Raw genomic sequence first — 25,291 nt, 5'->3', positions numbered from 1 at the left:
TTTTTCACCTCCGTCTACTCTGGCGGAAACGCAAGCGGTGGAAGAGAGGTTCCGGCGTTGGCCTCGGCTGGCGGCTGCAGCATGGACACCCGGGCCGAGGAGGCGGGAGTGACTCGCCGCCCGATGCTGGCCTCTTCCTGGGATGCTGCCTGCGGAGCCCTGGCCCGGAGTCTCCATCTCACCCGGGCTGGTGTCGGCGCCCCGGACTTGGACTGGGAGCAGCTGCTGGCGCCGCCTGAGCCGGGGTGAGCAGGGCCGGCGGGGACCGGGGCCGCGGCGCCGGGATGGCCGCGCTCCTGGGGGAGCCGGGAGGGGAGGCGGGGCCGAGCGGAGAGAGGGTGGGGGGCCCGGGGTGCGGGAAGGACCTGACTGCGGGGGCCCCGCATCTCCGCCGGGTCGCCCCCGGGGTCCGCCTCCCTCCCCCAGGCGACCCGACGGAGGCCTCTCTGTTGTCGACCCGAGGGGGCGTTAGAAAAACGAACTGTCGAGAATCCCCATCCCTTAATTATGAGAAAGAGCCGCGTTTGCCTTTTGTTGCATTCTGCTTCCCACTCTTGTGCGCACAGTAGGTGCCCAGGGAACTTTTTATGTTGAAGGAGAAGGACTGCAGAGGCTTGAATCCACAGCCGAGGAGAAAGTAGAGGGGAAAACCCCGGTGGGTGGCGTGCCCATCTCCTTGTGAATCTGTCTTGAGCGTCTGTTGGGTGCTTGGGAGGGTGCGGGGACCGCCGTGGTAAATGGGAGGGAGTTAGAAGAAGTCCTGGTGGCCCAATAGGAGGATCGTGAGCAGCGTTCAGACAGGTGCACTGTGTGAGAGTTTGAACAATTCTTTTCAGCCAAGATCTGGTGATTTTGAAAAGAAGCCTCAACAGTGACCAAGATGAAAACCCCTGCTTCCTTTACCTGAGATGCGACCCTAACGGAGGTGAAGAGATCGTTTCTATTGGCATTTTAAGTTCCGCAAGAAATATGGAAGTATACTTAGGAGAGGAGTACTGTGGAACCAGTAGGGGCAAGAATGTTTGTAGTGATCTGGATAACAGGTTTGTAACTTGTTCATGCAGAAGTGTTCCCCCCAAGCAGTGTTGTTTTTCCCCAGCGTTTGTGGTATTTACTGATTCCCTGACATTGAGGCCAGACACTAAGGGAGAGAAGAGAAAAACATACCAGCAGGAATAGAACTTTCTCCTTTTTTTGTTTTTTAAATTTTTTTTCAATGTTTTTTATTTATTTTTGGGACAGAGAGAGACAGAGCATGAACGGGGGAGGGGCAGAGAGAGAGGGAGACACAGAATCGAAAACAGGCTCCAGGCTCCCAGCCATCAGCCCAGAGCCTGACGCGGGGCTCAAACTCACGGAGGGCGAGATCGTGACCTGGCTGAAGTCGGACGCCTAACCAACTGCGCCACCCAGGCGTCCCTAGAACTTTCTCCTTTTAAGAGATCTTGGAGATTGGGACGCCTGGGTAGCTCAGTTGGTTGAGCGTCCCACTTCAGCTCAGGTCATGATCTCACAGTTTGTGAGTTCAAGTCCCGCTTCGGGCTCTGTGCTGACAGCTCAGAGCCTGGAGCCTGCCTGCTTACGATTCTGTGTCTCCTTCTCTCTCTGCCCCCTGCCGTCCTCACACTCTGTCTCTGTCTCTCAAAAAGTGAATAAATGTTAAAAAAAAATAAAAATAAAAAAATGAAAGGTCTTGGAGATAGATAGTCTAGGTCACCTTTCTCAATTTTTATAAATGTGGAAATTTAGAGCTAATTGAGGGAGCTGACTAGATAGAGGGTCATACTAGGTAGTCAGACTGTATAAACTGTGCAGACTACAGTGTAGTCCTTATTCTTCTTCTTGGCCTTTTTTCTACATGGACGTACAACGTGTCTCTTCCAAAGATAATTGGGCAGTTAGTCTGGAACACTGCATACATTTTTCTGGAAGGAAGTCTATTGTAAGTAGCAGACAGGCCCAAGACGGTGCCTCCCCAGCCTATGTAACCCACAATTCAGCCTGTTATACTTTGCTATTTCTCTAGGTTTTTTTTTTTTAAAGACTTATTTTTATGTTTGGTGAGAGAGAGAGAGAGCATGTGAGTGGGGGAGAAGGGCAGAGGGAGAGAAAGAGCGGAAGAGAGTGAGAGAATCTTAAGCGGGCTTCATGCTCAGCAGGGAGCCTGATGTGGGGCTTGATTCCACGACTCTGGGCCAAAATCAAGTTTGGTGGCTCAAGCAACATTGGCCCCCAGGGTCCCTGATTTTTCTCTAGGTTCTTCTACAAAGATTCTACCCTAATTGAATCTCAGGATTTAAGTAATGGCTTAGAAACACTAAAACAATTTTTTTTTTAATTCGAGTATAGTTGACGTGCAATGTTACATTCGTTTCAGGTATACAGCATAGTGATTCATCATCTTTATAGATTATGCTGTGCTCACAAGTGTAACTACCATCTGTTACCGTACAGTATCGTTGACTATATTCCCTACGCTGTACCTTTTATTTCCATAATTTATTCATTCCGTAACTGGAATCCTGTATCTCCCATGCCCTTCCATCCATTCTGCCCATTCCTCTGGCAACCATCAGTTTGTGTTCTGTGTTTATAGGTCTGATTCTGCTTTTTCTTTTTTTTTTTTTTTTTGCTTATTCATTTGAAACAATTTGTTTTTAAGTTTATTGAAAATCATAAAGTAAAAGTAACTTCAATTTTATTTTTAGTGAGCACGAAATTATTTTCTACAAAAAATATTTAAAATTGGAGTCTTCCAGCCATGCTTGTAAAATAAAGGTAAGTCATCACTAAATTTTAACTAAGTTGCCAACTGCAAATGTGTTTGTGTAATTTGTGCTTCTTTTCTGGTTGGTTTCGTAATATGCTTCATCTACCTTTGTTCCTGGTTGTCTTTCTATGAAAATATGGCGTCATGATAACTGCAAGCAGTTTTGGTTTCATTATATCAAGAAAGGTGGAAGGGAATTAGAGAAGTTTAGAGAAGAGCATCGAAAAATCAGGGATTTGGAGTGATGTCTTAAGTATGAAAAATACAGAAGTGAAAACTAGAGCCTAGAAAAAGTACCAAACCGGAGTACGTAGGCCCAGGATATTAATTCTGCTTTGTTGACTAGTTAAGTGACCCTCGCCAAATCTCTTTCTTTGGAAGTACCTCATGGATGAATTAGAGGACCTAAACGGCACCTGGGTGGCTCAGTTGGTTAAGTGTCTGACTTGATTTTGACTCATGTCATGATCTCATGGTTTGTGGAATTGAGCCCCAAGCTGGACTCTGCACTGACAGCACAGAGCCTGCTTGGGATTCTCTCTCTTCTTCTCAGTCTGCCCCTCTGTCTGCTCACCCGTGTGTGTTCTCTCTCTCTCTCTTTCCTCTCTCTCTCTCTCTCTCTCTCTCTTTCTCTGTCTCTCAAAAATAAATAAGTAGGAATACCTTAGGAGACTCAGTTGGTTAAGCATCCAACTTTGGCTCGTGATCTCACAGTTCGTGATTTTGAGCCCCACGTCAGGCTCTGTGCTGACAGCTCAGAGTCTGGAGCCTGCTTTGGTTGGATTCTGTGTCTCCCTCTCTTTCTGGCCCTCCCCCACTTGCACACACACACTCTTTCTCTCTCTCTCTCAAAAGTAATAAACATAAAAAAAACTTTTTTAAATAAATAAATATTAGAGGACTAAAAAAAACCCTCCTTGGTATTACATGAATGTTCATCATCATCATTCCTGATAGCTAAAAGCTTATAAAGAAAACAACCCAACTGTCTGTCACCTAATGAATGTAATGAAAATATGGTATAGTATACCCACACAATGGGAAAGTATTTAGTCATAAAAAGCATTGAATTACTGAAACATACTACAGACGTGGGTGAACCTTGAAACATTATACTGTGTGAAAGAATTTGGGGCCATATATTGTGTGATTCCATAAGTATATATATATATATATACACATATATGTATATATATATATATATACACACATATATGTATTTGTGTGATTCTATAAATCTATATATATATATAGATTTGTGTGATTCCATAAATATATATATATAGATAGATTTGTGTGATTCCATAAATATATATATATATTTGTGTGATTCTATAAATATATATATATTTGTGTGATTCCATAAATATATATGTATATATATTTGTGTGATTCCATAAATATATATGTGTGTGATTCCATAAATATATATATATGTGATGCCATAAATATATATACATATATTTGTGTGATTCCATAAATATATATATGTATATTTGTGTGATTCCATATATATATATGGAATATATATGTATATATACATACATATATATGGAAAACATATATATATATATATATAAGGTCTGGAATAGGCAGATGCATAGAGACTAAAGATTAGTTGTTGGCTAGGGTTGGGGGACTTGGTGGGATGGGAAGTGACTGGCAGTGGGTAAAGGGCTACTTTTTGGACTGATGTTCTAAAATTGCAAAGGTTACACAACTCTATGAATATACTAAAATCCACTGAATTGTACACTTTAACTTGATTGTTTGGCATGTGATTATATCTCTATAAAGATACTTAAAAAAAATTTTTTTTTAATGTTTAGTTTTGAGAGAGAGTGCGCGTGCAAGTTGGGGAGGGGCAGAGAGAGAGGGAGACACAGAATCCGAAGCAGGCTCCAGGCTCTGAGCTGTCAGCACAGAGCCTGATGTGGGGCACGGATTTGTGAACCATGAGATCATGACCTGAGCTGAAGTCAGATGCTTAACTGACTGAGCCATGCAGGCCCCCTGTGTTTTTAAATTTTTTAAAAAGGAATTAAACACTTGCAATCTTTTTGTCTCCACATTACTTTATACAGGGTTACAAGACTTTAGAATAAGACAAAATAAGTAATTTCATTATCTGCTGATGGCAAATTAACAGAACTGATTATTCCAAGATATTGTTTTATTTAGTATATATTAACAACTTTCAGATTTATTTAAAGTGATTCCTTCATTCAAGTATTTGAATGCCTGCTGATGTTAGATACTGTGTGAGGCATGTAGGAATTAGCAGTAATATAATGAATGACTGCCCTTATGTTGCTTACATTCTAGTGTAATGAGATAGATTATAAGCCAACTCAATGAGTAAAATGTGTCCCATATTCAGTGGTCGGGCAATGAGGGTGAAAAAGCAGAAAAGGAATAGTAGGGAGGTTAGAGGGTAGGTGTAGAAATTTAATGGGAGATTCCTTGATTGTTGAGGACAGTCCACCTCTTTGCTGCCACACTCAAAGTTCTTGGATCATGGGTCTGGTTTGACTTGTGTTTTTATGTTACATGTGGTTTTGTGTGTGTCTCTGAAGGTAAGTGCTTTTTGTAACTGTTCTTTGGGAACTCTGTGGGAGTGCAAAGGCTAGGTTGATTTAGAGAGATCCTACACCTACTAGAGCTTATTCTGGAGCAATAACATATGAAAGTTAATGGTTCCTGATGGATATTTTTGAGCACTTACTCAGTGGTAGGTACTGGGAACTTTAACACCTAATCTTCCTAACAACCATGTGAAATCATTGTTATTACCCTCCCTCATTTTATTCCTGATTCAGGTTTTTGCCTTTTCCCAGGATCACACAGGCTCTAAGTAGAGTCATCATGGAATCCAGTTCTGTCTGATTCTGTTTCCTTTCCACGTGCTACTGTGTTGTCCATATCACACATAAAATGTCTTTTGGTTCAGAAACATGGATGAAATGAGGCAGCATAAAGTGTTGAGCAGGACGCTACTAGAGAAGCCAGAAGGGCTGTGTTCCAAGCTTGCTCTTACTAATTTGGGTAGCCCTTTGACAAGTCAGAAAATCACCCCTGACCTCATCATTTTTGTGTGTGAACTAGCAGGTTATGTTAGACCATTTTAACTTTCCCTTATAATTCTAAATTCTAAGAGACTGACTTATTTTTAGGATTTCAGTAAATACTTTGGAAGTGCTTTTGTATTAAATAGTATTATAGCTAGCTGTGCTATGTTAAATTCTCAGATTGGCATAGTTTATTTTTATTCATTAATTTAAGTGAATGGAACTTTATTATAGTCCCTTTTGGCTATTCTGTATATTTTTTCAGTTTGAAATGATACCTTTTTTTTTTAATGTTTATTTATTTTTGAGAGAGAGAATGGGAGAGGGGCAGAAAGAGAGAGAGAGAGGGAATATGAGGCAGGCTCCATGGTGACAACAGAAAGCCGGATGCGGGGCTTGAACTCATAAACCGTGAGATCATGACCTGAGGTGAAGTTGGATGCTTACCCTGAGCCACCCAGACACCCCTCAAATGATACTGTTTTATATAAATAGTTCCTATGAGCCTGATAATAAATTAGAAGTGCTGACCACTACAATTTTCAGGAAAACTTTAAAAAGTGAAAATGTATTTAATGTTTTGTTTTCTTAAATACATTACTGTTGCTAGTTTATGTTAAAAAGTCACCTTGAATAGTGATTATTGTTTAATATCATTATTTTCTGGAACGTCTTTGTTTTGTAACAGTTGCTCTCCTTTGGTGAAAAGCAGTGTGTGTTCATCAGTAAAGTTGTGGTACACATGAGGCGGGTTTCAGCCAGTTCTTCAACAAGCTCTCCTGCTCTAGGATCAAGGATAGACCTCCGGAGGGTCCAGACTATCATGGAGTCCATGGGGTCAAAGTTGTCACCTGGAGCTCAGCAACTGATGGATATGGTTAGATTTCAGCAGCAGGTAGGTAGAAATGGATTCTCTCCAGATAACCGTTAAAAATTTCAAAAAGGTGGCTTTTTTAAGGACATGTATTGACTTGGCTTTTTCTTTGAAAAAGATTGATTTAATGTTTTGAAAAGATATTGATTTAATGCATACCTTTATTTACTTTTGTAAAATAACATTTTATTATTTTTTTTTTCAACGTTTATTTATTTTTGGGACAGAGAGAGACAGAGCATGAACGGGGGAGGGGCAGAGAGAGAGGGAGACACAGAATCGGAAACAGGCTCCAGGCTCTGAGCCATCAGCCCAGAGCCTGACACGGGGCTCGAACTCACGGACCGCGAGATCGTGACCTGGCTGAAGTCGGACGCTTAACCGACTGCGCCACCCAGGCGCCCAACATTTTATAGACTTACCCTCTTCCAAAATATTTTTGTTACATATCTTCACAGTTTTCCATGAATTTACTCATTCATTCAGCAAATATTTATTAAACACCCTCTCAGTGAATGAGGCAGTGTTTTGAGCACTTTAGAAAGTTCAAAGAGGGGCGCCTGGGTGGCGCAGTCGGTTAAGCGTCCGACTTCAGCCAGGTCACGATCTCGTGGTCCGTGAGTTCGAGCCCCGCGTCAGGCTCTGGGCTGATGGCTCAGAGCCTGGAGCCTGTTTCCGATTCTGTGTCTCCCTCTCTCTCTGCCCCTCCCGCATTCATGCTCTGTCTCTCTCTGTCCCAAAAAAAGAAATAAACGTTGAGGAAAAAAAAAAATTAAAAAAAAAAAAAAAAAAAGAAAGTTCAAAGATTAGTCTGTAGCCTATCTTTAAGGATCTTTATAGTCTCATTTTATCTAGGCCTTAGAAAAGAAGGGAGGGGACCAGGCAAGTAAATTTGGAGGGATGCAGTTTGAGAGAGAAAATAACATGGATTAACTCTTCAGCACTAGAAGGAACGGGATATAGCTAGGAAATGGATAGAAGTTCACTTCTCTGGGGTGAAGAAGTGGTAGGGGGAGTTGGGCTTGGGGCCGGATCATAGGGGGCTTTGAATGCTGTCTTAAAAGTTCATAGGTGGTTTTGCCTGTGTTTTGGGAAATTCGAACCCAGAGTTATACATAAGAGGAATGAGAGGGTACGGTGAATCAGTAGGATGTGGGACCCCAAGGGGAGCAGCTGCCTGTTCCTGCCCTCATCCAGGTGGGAGTTAAGGAGGGTCTGAAATTGGACGTATAACCTGATGCTGGGTTGTGAGTTGCTAAGGTGACAGTGCCGTCAGGGCTTGACAGCTAACTTGATATTGGTGTCGCTGGAGAAAGATAAAAGAGTTAAAAGTGAAATTGAGGTTTTGAAGATGGGGCTCCCAACAGTATAAATGGAACCCAAGGGAGGAGGCTACTTGGGAGAAAGGAAGTTTGATTTGGGGAGTATTGAGTCATGGGGGTGAATCCAACAGTGCCTGTGGCGGGAAGCAGAAGGGAGGTTTGCGAGGGGCACCCCAGCAGAGGGTGGGGAAGGAAATGAAGGGAGAGCCAGAGCAAGGAAGAAGGGTCCATGAGGAGTAGCTGTGTTTGGGAAGGACACAGGGAGAGGGAAAAGGAATAGGAGAGTGGAAGACCAGTGGTGCGACCGAGTAGCAGCAGGAAAGACCTGATGTCAGGAGACCTGATGGCAGGTTCTGGTGCTGACATTTGTACTTGTGCTATTGGTGTTGCTTCATCTTTTTGACATAAATTTCCCCAGGTTCAAAATCTAAGTGATAATACTGCTAAGATCATAGGATTCATGGGAAAGTTTAAAACAAATAGTATAATAAACAACTTGTGCGTTTCTCGCGAGATTTACCAATAGTAATTTATTTATTTTTTTAAAGTTTATTTATTTGGAGAGAGAGAGAGACAGAGAGAGAGTGCAGCTGGGGGAGGGGCAGAGAGAAAGGGAGACAGAGGATCCGAAGCGAGTTCCATGCTGACAGCATAGATCCCAGTGCAGGGCTCGAACCCATGAGCCTTGAGATCATGACCTGAGCCAAAGTCGGATGCTTAACTGACTGAGCCAGCGAGGCTTCTCAACCAATATTCATTTAGTACAGGTGTCACCGACACAATGGGCAAGAAAGGGAGACTAGCAAAGTTGACGGTGATCACAGGAACCTTGGAAAGGAGAGGTTCAAAAAAATACCAGGTTCATACTTTTCTTTCTCCTGTACCGTTATCTCACCTCGATGCCGCGGGAAGTCTCTGACTGGGCCTCCTGCTCCACCACAGTCCATGCTCAACAGGGCAAGCAGAATAATCTCAAAGGGTAAATCAGACTCGTCCTTCCCCCTGTGTAAAGCCCTCTGACTGCTTCTCTCACACTCAGAATTAACCCAGATTCTTTACCTTGGCATCTAAGATCTGGGCCTTCTTGGACTCCTTAACCTCGTCTCCTTCCTACCAAATCTCCTTGGACACCTTGCTCCAGACATGCTGATGTGTGTATTCCTCAGATACTCAGATGTGTTCGGGACCTTTGCACTCTTAGCTTTTCTCTTTCTCCAGAAGCCCTTTCCCCAGACCTTGGCAAATCTGGCTTTTTCTTTTTATTAAGATACCAGCTTAAATGTTACATCCTTATTAAGACCTTCCCCAACTACCAGTTTAAAATAGCCTTTTCCAGGGCACCTGGGTGGCTCAGTCAGTTAAGCGTCTGACTCTTGATTTTGGCTCAGGTCATGACCTCATGGTTCGTGAGTTCAAGCCCCTCATCGGGCTCCGTGCTGAGAGCATGAAGCCTGCTTGGGATTCTCTCCCTCTCTCTCCGCTTCTTCCCCGTGCGTGTACACTCTTCCTCCCTCTCTCTCTTTCAAAATGAATAAAAATTAAACTGAAAACTAAGTAATTAAAATAGCTTTTTCCTCCAAATCTGTATCATATTTTCATCAGAGCCTTCTTGATCATTTTGTTGTTATTTATATATTGGTCTATCTCATTAAAATGTAAGCTTCATGTGAACAAGGACCTGGTCTGTCTTGATTAAGGCTTCAGATAAGTATACGATATATAGGATTTGGATTATCAACTGAGTACTCCTTAGAGATCTTCAGGGGGTCAGTTTGAATAACCATGAGGTGGAAACCAGATTTTGAGGGATTAGGCACTAAATGGGGGTAGTTGGAATGTTGAGGTCCCAGGGTAATATGGGTTTGTTTGAAGAATGGTAGAGATAAGGAACTTGCCTGTATCGGAATTCCTTGTGATATTTATAAAATACAGATCACTGGCTGTCGCCAGTGACCTGAAACTCTGAAGGTGGTTTCCAGGAATCAGTATTTCAAGCAGGCATCCTCTGGTGAGTCTTATGCATAGTATATTTTAAAAACAAATGATTGAGGACAAGGATTCTATGGAGACAGAGATTGAAAATGTAAAAACAAGAAGAAATTTTTTTGTGTGTGCAAGACTTTGGAAACATCAGAGAGGGTTAAGGAATTAAAGTCAGCTCATGGACCAATTTTTATGTTTTCAAAACTTAGCTTTGGAAAAAGGGATAACATGGATAATAGATTTTTTTTGGCCATGTCTTTAAGTTTTCTTTAATTCCAAAGATACATGTTTTCTTTGCCTTGAATTTCAATCTGTTCAGAAGTAAATTAAGGAAGGCAAACCATAAGAAACTCTTAAATACAGAGAACAAACTGAGAGTGGATGGGAGTGGCGGAAAGGGGAAAATGGGTGACGGGCATTGAGGAAGGCACTTGTTGGGATGAGCACTGGGTGTTGTAGGTAAGCGATGAGCCACGTGAATCTACCCCAAAAACCAACAGCACACTTTACACACTGTATTTTAGCCAATTGGACAGTAATTTATATTAAACAAAAAGTGCATTAAGTAAATCATAAAAGTGCTTTCCCAGCTCTCATTCTGTTCCCTGCCTGGTGTGTATCCTGGAGTTTTCTGTACTTGTAGAAATACGTGCACGTCCTTCCATCCAACACACATGCTGTGCCCTCCCCCCTCCCCCCACTAAATCATTGTATATGAGGACATTTGGGGAAGGCAAAAAGTGATCCAGTTAAATCTTCTTTTAAACATGCTAATAAAAGACTTCTTCCAAGTGAGGAGGCTCTATTTATGGGATGATTCTTACATGATATACCTGGATTTCTAGGATTGCATATTATTAACAAACCAGAGTCTATGGAATGTCTCCCGGGAAAATGTCATGTAAGCTATTGTCATGTATCAACTATTTGTTGAGTATAAAGGAGGGATATTTTGGGGCTCCTGGCTGGCTTAGCTGGTAGAGCCATGCGACTCTTGATCTCAGGTTATAAGCTCAAGTCCCATGTTAGGTGTACAGATGACTTAAAAATAAATAAATGAAGTAGGGATGTTTCATGACCAAAACTATTCCTTCTATGGAAGTTGTATCACCGCACACACCTTCCTACATTAATTTGGGCAGGGCCTGTCCTGAAGGGGAAAGAAACAACCTGGGAAGCTTTGTTAGGAGTCCTACGCCTCTCCCTGCTTCACCTGGGCTATGGGGTTGCTTGTGTTCTTGAAAGTTTTATTAAAGTCGTATTTTATTTCATTACATTTGAAGTTCAAATTTGCTGGCTTTGATTTGTTTTTGCTTTACCGTTTGGAAAAATTGAATGGGATACTATATCAAAGTGCCCTAGCATGTAGTTTTCATTTAATGTTATCTGAGTGAAAGGGTGTACCCCATTTTCTCGAAGAACAAATTCAGGTGTGCAAGATTTACACGGTTTACTTTTTTCACCTTTGAAATACAAATATCTTTTTTTCTTGCTTTTTCAAGGTGATAACTAAAGTTAGTCAATCCTTTCAGATATCTGACCGGATATTCAGAGATAAACAACTTTTCACAAGCCTGGAGGTATATACATGTGCATATATGAAGTTATGTATACACAATAGTTTTTTACATATTCATATATACGTATAGACATAATTCTACATGAATGCTTTCATGTTCTTTTAGGCTACTCTGTAATTGTTTTCCATATAACATGACATGGATCCATTGTTAGAAATTATTTCATACATATCCCTCTGCCTGCTTTAAAAAAAATTTTTTAATGTTTATTTCTGAGAGAGAGAGAGAGAGAGAGCGAGTGAGCGAGCATGAGCAGGGGAGGGGCAGAGAGAGAGGGAGACACAGAATCCGAAGCAGGCTCCAGGCTCTGAGCTGTCAGCACAGAGCCCGACGCGGGGCTCAAACTCATGAACCATGAGATCGTGACCTGAGCTGAAGTTGGGACACTTAACCGACTGAGCCACCCAGGCACCCCCTTCTGCCTGCTTTTAAAAGGGCTTGTTGTACCTTGTAAGGCCAATGTACAAGAAAATTAAGAATTCAGTGAAATCAAACGACAGGAAATAGAATAGCCACTAGCACTTAAAGTTTGTTTATTTATTGCACTGCCACATAGACTTACCTCTGAATTCCTTGATAGTTAATACAAAGAGGAAAGGTCAATCACCTAAAGAGCTTTTATTTGAAAAAAATATGAATCTTTATAATCAGTGAATTTCTTATAATCAAAATTTGATATATCAGAAAAGAAAACCTTGCATAGCAAATACCTTATTAACATTTGGATTTTTATAATTAACATTTCTGCCAAAGTAATTGTCATATGCAATTTTGACGTTGATTTCACTGCTGTTTATGTAGACTTTTCAATTTTCTGTCATTAAGGCATTTTCGCTCTGTTAGACTGCTACCAAAAATCATTTAGCTTTGTCATCATGATTGAGTAAAGCTCGTTTCCACCAGAGGAGAGTTGTTCACTTTAAAAATTTTGTATAGAATTACATACGTAATTTATATATATACATTTGTATAGTTGTATGCTATATGTATAATATGTATGTAATTCTATACAAAATATAGAAAAATTATATTGCATATAATTACATGCAATTATATACAAATTTATATAAAACTTACACATAATTTGTATATATAATATGCATGTAGTTATATAACATAATTGTGTACAGTTCATCTTCTTGGAATAATTTAATTTAAGGCTTATTCAAAACTTGGATTCAATGGAAGAACGCATTTCTTTCTAGAGTATTTCTTCACTTCAGTAACAGGAAGTTCTGTGGAGACTCCCCTACTCCTACACCACCATCTTCTCTGGCTTTCATTATTCCCCTTTCCTGCATTGTTTATCCCTAAGTATTTATCACTGTCTCTGTCCACATGATATATTGTCTTCCTTTCTCCCTTCCTTCCTTCCATTGTTTCCTACTCCCTTATAGGTTCCACATGTCAGTGATTTTCATTGGTTTTGTTCACTGTCTCATTTCCTGTGCCTGAAACACAAAGTCAATTTCTGGTAAATATTTGTTGACTGAATTGAGTTTGGGGTTGGCATGATCCAGGAATCATTTTTTTAGAAGATCTGGAAGATGTATATACTGAGTTTCTTTAGCTAACCTTAATAATACTTTTCTCATTCTCTTTCACTGGGTATTGAGCAACAGTAAGTATGAGATGATACCCCCGATAAGAGTGTGTAATAGAGTTCTGTATTTTGAATTTAGGATAGAGCCCTAAAACTTAAGAGTCAAGTCCGCTAGAAGTAGTTCTGCTCTTCTTTTGAGGAAGAATCCAAGAGTGTGGCACAAACAGGCCCTGTATGGGAGATCATGTAACCTCATCACAGAAGTGAGCCAGGATCTTCTCATGAAATAATATAGTACCAGTTCAGTTGAGGCCGCAAATCATTAAGGCAGACATAGCCAAAAAGTTTGCTCATTTTAGTCATTGTAGACGTCACAAATGTACCGATGGAACATCATCAGTACCTTAGAGCATGTAAGCTATCTGGCGTGTCTTTTGTGATAAGCTAGTAGATTTCCTTAGGTTAGCTTATTATATGTGAAACTTGATGGATGATACTCAATTCTAAGAAAATTATCAATTATTGTGACTCAGTTGAGTAGTATATTTTATTACCATAAATTAAGGAGGCCTTTGTAGCGGAGACGTGAATGTTAATGCAGTTTTACCAAGCATGCTAATATTTAATATTTCCTTTAGGGAGAAACTACGGAGAAATCATTAAAAGCCTGGACTGTGGAGTTAGGTGGCCCAGGTTCATGCCCCGGTTCTGCCACTTGACTAGTTGTGTTACCGTAGACAAGTGACCTTTAGCCTGGGTCTCCTCCACTCAATATGGGGGTAGTAATCGTAGCCTGCTTCGTGTGGACGTTTTGAGGGTCAAATGAAAGAATGCACGTTGCCTGCCTCACAGTCATTACCCCCAAAGTTAGCTGTCATGACTGTTAACAGAGACGTGTATTTCTTTACCTTGCTCAGAATCGTATTCCCATTGGCGAGCAGCTTCAGTCGGTTTTGGGAAATCCTGGCTACAGACGTGGGATTGACCTGCAGTCATCATCTACTTCGGGGGCCTTAGACAAGTCCCCGTCCACGCCTTTTCCTTTCAGAACCGGCTTGACCTCTGGAAACGTGAAAGACTTGAAAGCTTGCACCGATCAAAGTCTGCAGCCACCCGGTGGCGGAAAGGCTACGAGCCTCCAAGAGTATAAAACTGTGTCACCAAGCCATGTTCTTCTTGAGAATGACCTCAAAAATGCGGTTTCTTCTCTCCTACCAAAGAAAGCAAGTGACAACTTGAATATACCTAACTCTGACTTGCTGCCTTTTCTCCAGAGTTTATGTAGTCAAGTTAGCCATCTCCGCGTGGGACGTAACACCAAGTGGCAGGAAACCGTCCCTAAGGCTGGTGAAGACATTGCTGGTGTTGCGTAAGTATTTAAGACAAGTGTGATTTAGATTTCATAGGTGGAAGAATCAGTTGGAGGAAAACATTCGTTTCACTAACTACTGCCTGAAAATGTTTCCCGAGGTCATTTTAGCAGCTTCTGCATTTTACACATTAACATACTTATAGGGAATAAATATTCTGTAGGGGAGAATGGATTACTTTTAAAGAGGTGTCTAAAACTGAAGATGTTGATCACTTCTTAGGCATTTTATGGAAGGGGTACAAGCATCAAATAAGGGTTGGAGTAGAAAGTTATCTGTATAAATGGGGAGGAGCCGTGGAAACCATAATATAACCATTTGTGCCTGATTATAATCACTGAGTCATTATAGTAGATTTTCTTTGTAGATCTTGTTTGCCATAGGCTAATTTTAGTCTGGTCATCAATGACATTTTTAAGCTTATAATCATTTATAGTGTACAGACCCTTATCTGCTGATCTCATAATTCTAATTTTTTCGCAGCCTTGGTGTGATGAATGGGTGGCTAAGTATTTGGTATGTTTCCCCATCCTTCATGTTGATGTAACGTGTCAGGATATTGCACTAGACTGAAATTCATGACTCCGGTCATAGTTCTGGCTTAACTCTTTTGCCTTACCGGTTAAATCTTGTGGCTTAGATTTTTTTCACATGTAAAATGAGGTAGTTTTATTGGTTGAAATTTTCTTAAAGTCTCCAATAGCATTGAAATTTGAGGAGTTTAGCAAGTTATTGGAAAAAAAGTATAGTTTTCAGTAAGGATATTTATTACTTAGTAACATTTTTTAGTAAGGATTCTCGGTAAGGAGAAAAACCATTATTCTTTAGTTGTTGATAGATTACATCAGTGAACTCTAGTTGGTATGTGATGTGGCTAAACAAACAAAACCAAACAAAGTAAACCAAAAAAAATTAAGTTGAGATTAAAAACTGCTCTGGGGCCAGGTGAGATTGAATGTCTCCATTCCTCTCAGCTCTGTCAATGTGAAATGAGCTAACCTTTTTCAAAATTTTATAGAGAAAGGAAAAGAATTTTCTTGGATGCCAAGTTAGGATAGTTGCGGGGGTTATGTAGTCTTCACAAAGAAGAGAGTGTTCTGGGAAGGAACATTTGGTGCAGGGTGATAGATGTGTTTTTACATAAAAAGTTACAAATCATCATAATGAAGGACATTCCAGAAAATTATGAACTTTATATTTTTAGTATATGCGCGACTGTATGACTTTGTTTATTTATTTTTGAGAGAGAGACACAGAATGCGAGTGGGGAGGGGCAGAGAGAGAGAGGGAGAAACAGATCTTGAAACCGGCTCTGAGCTGTCAGCACAGAGCCTGATGCAGGGCTTGAACTCTGGAACGGTGAGATCATGATCTAGGCTGAAGTCGGACACCCAACCAGTTGAGCCACTCACTGTTCCCCAGTGTCAGGAGTGTCAAACAACTTGCTGATTCCAGACCTTTTATAAAGATTTCTTCCTTGAGGGTAGAAATTCTCTTCATTTTTATATTCTCATTTCAGTTGTATGCTTACGTGGTTAAAGAATTAAAGATTCAGAATACTTTGGGCACTCAGGGTCGTGGTTGCCTGTTCCATGTGTATTTTTGGAACCTGGAAATATGTTGTACGAAGAGAGCACAGCTATGGAGGCAGATTTCGGCAATGTGTGTTGGCTGCTTGTTTTAGTAGAGTTTGGTTGCTTTTGTGATGACATCAGGAATCATTGTTATATTGTGTGTGTGTGTGTGTTTTAATTTATTTGTAGCACGGAAGAGCAGCCTGTGTGCTCCTACTTGGAAAAGGTCCTTACTAAAAATATGGAACTGATGGAAAAGAAGCTTGTGGACTACATTGATCAGCGGATACATAAACTGCAGAAGCACATAGATACAAAGATGGCTTTGTTGATGGACGTGCTGCAGAGTCCCTGCCCCCCACCCGCCGGGATGGCCCTCCGACAGTGGGACTCTGGGGAAAGACTTTCAAACGGAGAAAGATAAGTGCTCGACACGGACCGTGCGCTACAGATATTTATTACGTATTTATTAGAAAGCCAAAACCCCACAAGTTCAAGGCAAGTATCTACTGGCATTTGGGGATCACCATCTTACGTACGGTGACCTCAGTGTTCGTTTTAGCTCTACTTGTTACTGTGAATCCGGTACTGTGCGCTAAGATTTAACAACACGATAGGGTTATAAATTATTTTTGTTTACAGTCTTGTTCACTCTGACAGAAATGTATGTGTGTTTCTGGCTTCAGTGTTGAAACATGTTAAGGATTTTTAATGCAATCCATGAGTCTGTGTTGTATAATGTTTTTGATAGAAGTACATTTTTTATTTATAATAGGGCTTATTTTATGGTCTTAGGAGTATGAAAAAGAATGCTTAGAGTATTTGATGATTTTTCTTTTTCTAATTGATTGTTCATGGAAAATTAGATACCTAAGACTTAAAAGCCTTTCATTCAGATCACTGATCGGGTGGTGTTTACGCTCGGATAACAGCTGAGGCATTGTGTTTGGCATGCATACGTATGCACCGGGGCCGTTATTATCTGTTTCAATAAAGCGTAGCAGTAGGTAGAAAGTAAACATCAGAACCGGCCTTTTCCTTGTTGGGATTATTACTTTAGACTTAGCGTTTGAGGTAAATTGAGAGAATTCATCCTGTTTGATCTCAGTAAACCCAGAAAGTGTACAGTCCCCTCCTTTCCTGAGCAGATACAGGTTCTTGCCAGAGGCCTTCTCTCGTGTGTTTCCGGTGTGAAGTGCTGCGGTCTGCATTGAAGGAAGAAAGCGTGTGAATCAAGGGGGCTGCGGTTCTCTCTGGCAGACATATGATAACTATCGTATGTGTGTTCAAGAGTGATCTAGTTGCCCTTAAAAATAAACCTATCCACTTTGGAAATTACTAGTCTCAAGGAAACAGTAAAGTTTTATTTTCAGTGAATCTTTGCCAAAAATGTTTTATGTTTATGGAAACAGGGTATTTCACACTCATTCAGTGTTTTGGTGAATTTATCCTTTGGAATAAGGGCTAATTTAGGGGCACCTGGGTGGCTCAGGTGGTTAAACGTCCGACTTGATTTCGACTCAGGTCATGATCTCAGGGTCATGAGATCCAGCCCCGCTTCCAAGAAGCCACACTAGGTGTGGAGCCTGCTTAAGATTCTCTCCCTCCCTCTCCTTCTGCGCCTCTCCCTACTCGTGCTCTCTGTAGAAAAAATAAAAAAAGGGCTAATTTAGATAACATTACTCATTTTTATATACTACAGAGGTAATACAGCATGTGGAACACGCTCTGACCGTAGTCACAGGAGAATTTGCATATCACTTTTTCTAGTCTTTTCTGATTTGTGGGACATTCACAACACGTATAGCTATATGTTCCTACTTCCTTTGACATTCGGGAGAAACATGTCTCACTAGGAAAGTGGTCCGCTGCTCACATTAGCATCACACTTTACAAAGTAGTAAAACACCTGTTCTCATCGAAACCTCTCCACCATTAACAGCCACCATCACCACCGCTCTTGTCAACCACGCAGCATCCACTCTCTTCACAAGTGCTCAGGGAACTGAACTGCTTTGCCAGCGATCCTGTACAGTCAGGGGGGAGGTGGGACTCGGGTCTAGGACTCCTTTCCTTCCCGTCTCCATCTCTCCTGTTCCTCGTGCCCCAGTGCGAACCGTGGGGTGGGATCTTCTTATTTAGAATTCATCCCCTTTGACATTTGGAACCCAAGGCTGTAGAAACAGGAAGCGACTCTTCCTCCACGGCCGCCTCGCTCACGGTAAGGGACATGTAGCATCTCCCAAGACGCCCCTTCCTTCCCTCACATCCCCCGGTCTTCATCCATAAGGACGGTCTGTGCCCTGCACTGGACAGGGCAGACCCGGATGATTCATTGTCCTCTGCCCATGCTGACAGGGTCTCTCCGGATGGCCCCCGAATCCTGACACAGTTGCAAGATGGCTTAGAGGGAACACCTCGAGGGTAGATAAACCTGAATTCTTCCACCGTAGCCCCTTCCCTGCTGGGTAACTTTGGCTGAGCTATTCAGGATTTCACCTCACTCTCCCTTCTGCAAATGGGGATATTACAGCCTTCGTCTTATCCTGTGGGAGGTTTATAATCATCTGAACAGGGAGCACCGGCATAGGCCCGGCACACAGAAGTGTCTAAGACGGGAAATGTTCGTCCCCCCTCCCTCGCTCTTGCCCCGCTGCGTCCTCTCTTTCTCGACACATCAGGGATAATGTATGTGATTCTTAATTAATAGCCCTTGAATTCTGAGAAATATGGAAGCGCCCCTTCTTTTTTTCCTTCAGGGCCAAACAGAAGTGAATTCCAACTTCCCTGGTGAAGGGCCACGAGTGTCAAAAGTGTGGCACCTTGACCGCACCAGCAGCACCTGGGAAGTTGTTACCCGTGCACGTTCTCGGGCCCCGGCCATCCCCGTCCGGGTCAGAATCTGGGCCCAGGGTCCCACAGCCGCGCTTTTGCAAAACCCTCCCGCGCTTCTGAGACTCTCTGGTTTAGAACCATGGGCAGAGGGGGAGCATAGGGGCGCTGGAGCCAAGGGTGCCGGGATCCGGTCCCTCTGCTGCCTGTATCGGTCCGTGACTCTGGGCACGTGAAGTGACTTCTCTGGGATTTCTTACCCGCCGAGTGGGGATTAGATCGCATCCACCTCAGAGGGCAGTTGAGAGGACTAATTAACTGGGGAAGTTCTCACGAAGCCCTGAGAGAGTCTGGTAGGGCAGCGCCCCGTCCTCAGCTTGGCCTCGCACTGCCATAACCTGGGCACTTCTAGAAAACGCTTGTGGGTGTATATTTATTTCAAAATAAAAAATTGGGGGGGGGGTTTGCATAGGAGGCTCAGTTGGCTGTGCATCTGACTCTTGATTTCAGCTCAGGTCATGGTCTCATGGCTCATGAGATTGAGCCCCTCCTTGGGCTCTGTGCTGACAGCACAGAGATGCTTGGGATTCTCTCTCTGCCCCTCCCCTGCTCATTTGTACTCTCCTCTCTCTCTCTCTCTCTCTCTCTCTCTCTTTCTCTCAAACATTTAAAAAAGTGAAAATAAAAAATTTAAAATAAAAACAGCACTGGTACCTTGTTCCCTCCCCACCACCCCCAGAATATTGAGCTAACTGCACAATGTTCAGCCTGTGCATCTGGGATTTGGGAAACTCCCCTGCTGAGTGATGCACAGCAAAGTCTGGAACTGCAAGTTTAGTGTTTCAGGGCCTAGAATCTGGAACTAGACTAGCCGGATACTAATGCTGATCATTCCACTTACTATGTGACCTGAGACAAGTTCTCAGCCTCCATGTGAGCCAGTCGGGGAGCACAGTCCGGTCAGGGGCTGTCAGCCATTCCCATCGTCAGCTGGGTTGTGGGTTTTCCTACCACAACTTCTGGGCGCAGCTGACATCTTTCCACAGAGATTTGTCAGTATGGCCAGAGTCTTCAGCCATCCTTTTTAGAAGACCAAAGTCTCTACTTGAAGCAGGAAAGGTGAGTCTGATGCTTTCATGTTCTGGTCTTTCAAGTGTCCAGGTACAGTCCTCGTGGCATTGAGTTGCAGGACCAGGGCTTTGTGGGTCTTCACCTCCTGCCTCGGATCCCCATACGGCCGTGTAGCTTAGTACTTAACTGTTTTGTAGGTGTTATTTTAAAGATATGATTGACAAATAAGAATTGTGTGTATTTAAGGTTGTACAACATGATGTTTTGATATATCTATATATTGTGAAATGATTACCCAGCTCAAGCAAATTAATATATCACCTCAAATAGTTCCCATTAAACACTTGATATCTATGTACTTAGCACATTTCAAGTAAACAGTATAGACATCTGTAACCATCATGCTCTACATTAGGAATCTAGAACTTACTTATCTTGTAGTTAGTACCCTTTAAGGACTTATCTTGAAAATTAGTACCCTTTAACCAACATCTCTTATTTCCCCCACACCTACTCCCTGGTAACCACCATTCTACTCTGTTACAATAAGTTCAAGTTTTTTTGAGACTCAACATATAAGTGAGATCATGCATTTGTAATTCTGTGTCTGGCTTATTTCACTTAGCATAACATCACCCAGGTTTATCCATGTTACTGCAAATGGCAGGTTTTCTTTTTTCTTTTTTTTAATTTTAATTCCATATAGTTAACATACAGCATTACATTAGTTTCAGATGTACCAATGTAGTATTTAGCAACTCTGCATACTACTCTGTGCTCCTTAAAGGATTTCCTTTTTTAAGGCTGAATAATAAACTCAAAATGGATTAAGGACCTAAATGTGAGATCTGAAACCATAATAATCCTAGAAGAGAGCATAGGCAGTAACTTCTCTGACATCTGCCATAGAAACATTTTTGTAGGTATGTTTCCTAAGGAAAAGGAAACAAGGGCAAAAATAAACTATTAAGACCACATCAAAATGAAAAGCTTTTGTACAGCAAAGGAAACAACCAACAAAACTATGGAACCTATGGAATGAGAGAAGATATTTGCAAATGACATACTGATAAGGGGTTAGTATCCAAAATGTATGAAGAACTTATGAAGAGGCATAGTCAGGTTGGTTAGTAGGTTAAGCATCCGACTCTTGATCTCAGCTCAGGTCTTGATCTCAGGGTCAAGAGCCTTGTGTTGGGCTCTGCACTAGGCATGAAGCCTACCTAAAAAATAAAAAAGAACTTATTCAACTCAACACCAAAAAAACCCCCAAACAATCCAATTTTAAAATGGCCAGAAGAGGGGCGCCTGGGTGGTGCAGTTGGTTAAGCGTCCGACTTCAGCCAGGTCACGGTCTCGCGGTCCGGGAGTTCGAGCCCCGCGTCGGGCTCTGGGCTGATGGCTCAGAGCCTGGAGCCTGTTTCCGATTCTGTGTCTCCCTCTCTCTCTGTCCCTCCCCCGTTCATGCTCTGTCTCTCTCTGTCCCAAAAATAAATAAAAAAAAAAGTTGAAAAAAAAAAGAAAATAAAATGGCCAGAAGATATGAGCATACATTTCTCCGAAGAAGACATATAGATGGACAACAGACTCATGAAGAGATGCTCAACATCACCCATCATCAGGGAAATGCAAATCAAACCCACAATGAAGTATCACCTCACTCCTGTCAGAATGGCTAAAATCAAAATGACCAGAAATAACAAGTGTTGGTGAGGATGTGGAGAAAAAGGAACCCTCGTGCACTGTTGGTGGGATTGTAAATCAGTGCAGCCACTGTAGAAAACCGTATGGAGGTTCCTCAAAGAATTAAAAATGGAACTACCAAAGGATCCAATAATTCCACTTCTGGGAATATATCTGAAGGAAACAAAAATACTATGTTGAAGAGAATCTGCCCTCCCATGTTCATAACAGCACTGTTTATAATAGCCAAGACACGGAAACGACCTAAGCGTTCATCAATGGATGAATAGATGTACACGCGCGTGCACGCGCGCGCACACACACACACACACACACACACAATTCAGCCTTAAAAAGGAAATCCTGCCGTATGTGACAACATGAATGAACCTTGAGGCCATTATATTAAGTGAAGGAAGTCAAACAGAAAGACAAATACTCTCTAATCTCACTTATATGTGAAATCTAAAAGAAGGGAAGAGAAGGGGGAAAGGAAGGGGGGAGGGAAGGGAAGGAGGGAGGAAGAAAGGAAAGAAAGAAAAGGAAAGAAAAGAAAAAGAAGAAAGAAAGAAAAAGAAAGGGAAGGAGGGAGGGAGGGAGGAAGGAAAGAAGGAAGGAAGGAAGTTAGGAAGGAAGGAAGGAAGGAAACGAAGGAAGGAAGGAAGGACCGAACTTCAAGAAAAAGTCATTGGATTCATGGGTACCAGTGGTGGGAGTGAGGGGAGGGGGAATTGGAGGAAGGTGGTCCAAAGGTACAAACTCACAGTTATAAGATAAATAGGTGTTAGGGATGCAATGTACAACACCATGACTCTGGTTAACACTGTCATATATACCATATGCCATATGGTATATATGAAAGTTACTAAGAAGGTAAATTTAAGAGTTCTTATCACAAGGAAAAAAACCCTTTGTTTTGCATCTATATGAGATGATGGATGTTAACTAAACTTACCGTAATCATTTCACCATATACGTAAGTCAAATCCTTACGCCGTCCATCCTAAACTTGTACACAGTATTGTATCTCAGTTACAGCAACGAAACTAGAAAGAACCCAACTCTTAGTTTCACTGATCTTTTCTGGTCTCCATTTTATTATTTCTGCTCTGATTTTGCTACATCCTTCCTTCTGCTCTCTTTGGGTTTAGCCTGTTTTTCTCTATTTTTTTTTAATGTTTTTATTTTATTTTTGAGAGAGAGAGAGACAGGTGGGGAGGGGAGGGGCAGAGAGAGAGGGAGACACAGAATCCGAAGCAGCCTCCAGGCTCTGAGCTGTCAGCACAGAGCCTGACAAGGGGCTCGAACTCATGAACTGCGAGACCATGACCTGAGCTGAAGTCGGACGCTCAACCGACTGAGCCACCCAGGCACCCCTCTCTTTCTCGTTTCTTAAGATGTAAAGGTAAGCTCTTTATCTGAGAGCTTTCTTCTTTCATAATGAAGCCATTTATCACTGTAAACTTCCCTAGTAGGACTGCCTTTTGTTGCATCCCATAAATTTTGATATATTTTGTTTCCATTTTTATTTATTTCAAGCTATTTTTTTACTTGCCACTTGGATTTTTTCTTTGACCAATGGCTTGTTCAGGATTGTGTTTTTTAATTTCCATAGTTCTGTGAATTTTTCAGTTTTCCTTTATTATAGATTTCTAATTTCGTGCCATTGTGGCCAGAAATTCCATGTGACTTTAGTCTTTTTTAATTTGTTAAGACTTGTTCTGTGACCGAGCATATGATGTGTCCTGAAGAATCTTCGATGTGTGGTTGAGAACAATGTGTATCTGCTTCTCTTGGATGGAATGTTCTGTATGTGTTGGTAAGGTCCATTTGGTCTAAAGCGTAGTTCAGTTCTAATGTTTCCTTAGTAATTTTCTGTCTGGATGATTTTATCCATTGTTGAAAGTGAGGTATTAAATTCTCCTACTATTCTTGTATGGTAGTCTGTTTCTCCAGATCTGTTAGTATTTGCTTTATATGTTTGGTGCTTTGATGTTGGGTGCATATATATTCACAATTATTATATCCTCTTGAAGAATTAACTCATTTTTTCATTGTGATGACCTTCTTGTCCCTGTTACAGTTTTTGACTTAAAATCTATTTTGTCGGATATAATTAAAGTTACCCCTACTCTCTTCTTGAATGTTCTTGTCTAGCTGTGGTATCAGGGTCATGCTGACCTCCTAAAATGAGTTTGGAAGTGTTCTTTCCTCTTCTGTTTTTTGGAAGTGTTTGGGAAGTACTGATATTCTTTTTTTTTTTTTTTTTTAATTTTTTTTTCAACGTTTATTTATTTTTGGGACAGAGAGAGACAGAGCATGAACGGGGGAGGGGCAGAGAGAGAGGGAGACACAGAATTGGAAACAGTCTCCAGGCTCTGAGCCATCAGCCCAGAGCCCGACGCAGGGCTCGAACTCATGGACCGCGAGATCATGACCTGGCTGAAGTCGGATGCTTAACCGACTGCGCCACCCAGGCGCCCCAATATTAATTCTTTAAAGATAAGTTTTTAGAAGTAAAACACTTGGTAGAATCATGCTTTTTATATTTTTATATATATTGTCACATCATCTAGAATAAACTGGTGCCAATTTAGTACCCCCTGAAATATATATGAGTATTATTTTTCCATGTTGAGAGCAACAGAAGGTTTTAAAACTAAAAATCTCTGGCAGGTGCCTCTTAATATATCCCTGTGTTGATTGAAAAACTCGTTCAAGTTTCTTACCTTCAGACTGGGTCCAGTTGAACTCTGCCAAACACGGCACGATGAAAAGGGCCAAGGGGACAAGCCTGCTCACAGCCCCCATCTCTGTCAGGGGAAAAACAGCCCAGAGGGCTAGCAGGCTTTTATACTTCTCGGTGTTTCATAACCGGCTGGCTGCATGAGCCCTCTGGCCACCTTCAGGGAAATGTGTCAGTGTGACCAGCCAAGGACTAAATTTATGTGGGAATGGAGCAGCTGTGTGACTGGTGTATTATCAGCAAGCCCCAACTTGAGTGTTCCCTCTCCGGCTCATTCCTGGAAAGCTTACAGAAAGTTCCCAGCTAAAAACTTCCTCGCAGGGGATCTCCAGCCCCCGGCCCGCAGCAGGCACTGAGTAATTCATCACGGCACCGAGTTAGAGTTGAGCCTTCGCCCTGTTATTTGCTCAGATCACGAAGCAGGTAGCACTGCTGATACCGTAAGCCTTCACTGCTCCTCTCTAAAAATGAACGCCTTTGGATTCTAAAGGATCAGCCAGGCGAGGCAGGTGTTGTGGCACCCGGGCATACTCTGGTTCCAGCTGTGTTGCCAGATGCCTGCCAGGGTGCTGACAGCAAGGAGAGCGATGACACAGGATGAGGAGGAAAAAGAAAGTGTGGGTCCAGGTTCAATTGCCAGGAATTTTAAACCATTATGTCCCGAGAGCCGGAAGTAGGGGAATTAAAGTCCCTTAAGTACTATTTTGCAGACGATAGAAAGGAATCCTGGTGTCCTTGAACAAGTGTATGAACAAGTGTATGAGAGTGTAGAGTTGCCCTCCTTTCTTTCCTTCCTCCCTCCCTTCCCTTCCCCTTCCTTCCTTCCTTCCTTCCTTCCTTCCTTCCTTCCTTCCTTCCTTCCTTCCTTCCTTCCT

The 25,291-nt window shown here is 42.0% G+C and overlaps 1 protein-coding gene and 1 long non-coding RNA gene across 3 annotated transcripts; one reads left to right on the top strand and one right to left on the bottom strand.

The window, feature by feature from the left end:
* The first annotated feature begins 81 nt into the window (after window positions 1–81).
* LOC101092296 (ATPase PAAT) lies at window positions 82–17,461 on the top strand. Its single transcript, XM_003994475.6, has 6 exons — window positions 82–245; window positions 837–1,043; window positions 2,709–2,778; window positions 6,527–6,733; window positions 14,058–14,509; window positions 16,274–17,461. Exons 1-6 carry the CDS (start codon window positions 82–84, stop codon window positions 16,506–16,508), a joined length of 1,335 nt encoding a protein of 444 aa, XP_003994524.3. The 3' UTR covers window positions 16,509–17,461.
* On the bottom strand, window positions 16,952–25,291 carry LOC109492748. 2 transcript variants are annotated; one of them, XR_002146718.3, is made up of 4 exons: window positions 24,400–25,291; window positions 21,055–21,210; window positions 19,818–20,173; window positions 16,952–17,289 (listed from the first exon to the last, which is right to left on the bottom strand). It is a non-coding gene; the product is annotated as an uncharacterized LOC109492748 (long non-coding RNA). The 2 variants fall into 2 exon arrangements; XR_002146719.3 differs by lacking the exon at window positions 21,055–21,210 and having other exon boundaries at window positions 24,400–25,288.

Source organism: Felis catus, chromosome D2 (genome assembly GCF_018350175.1).
Source record: "Felis catus isolate Fca126 chromosome D2, F.catus_Fca126_mat1.0, whole genome shotgun sequence".
In the NCBI taxonomy this organism is placed as follows: domain Eukaryota; kingdom Metazoa; phylum Chordata; class Mammalia; order Carnivora; family Felidae; genus Felis; species Felis catus.
This window is presented reverse-complemented; position numbering and strand designations above follow the sequence as displayed.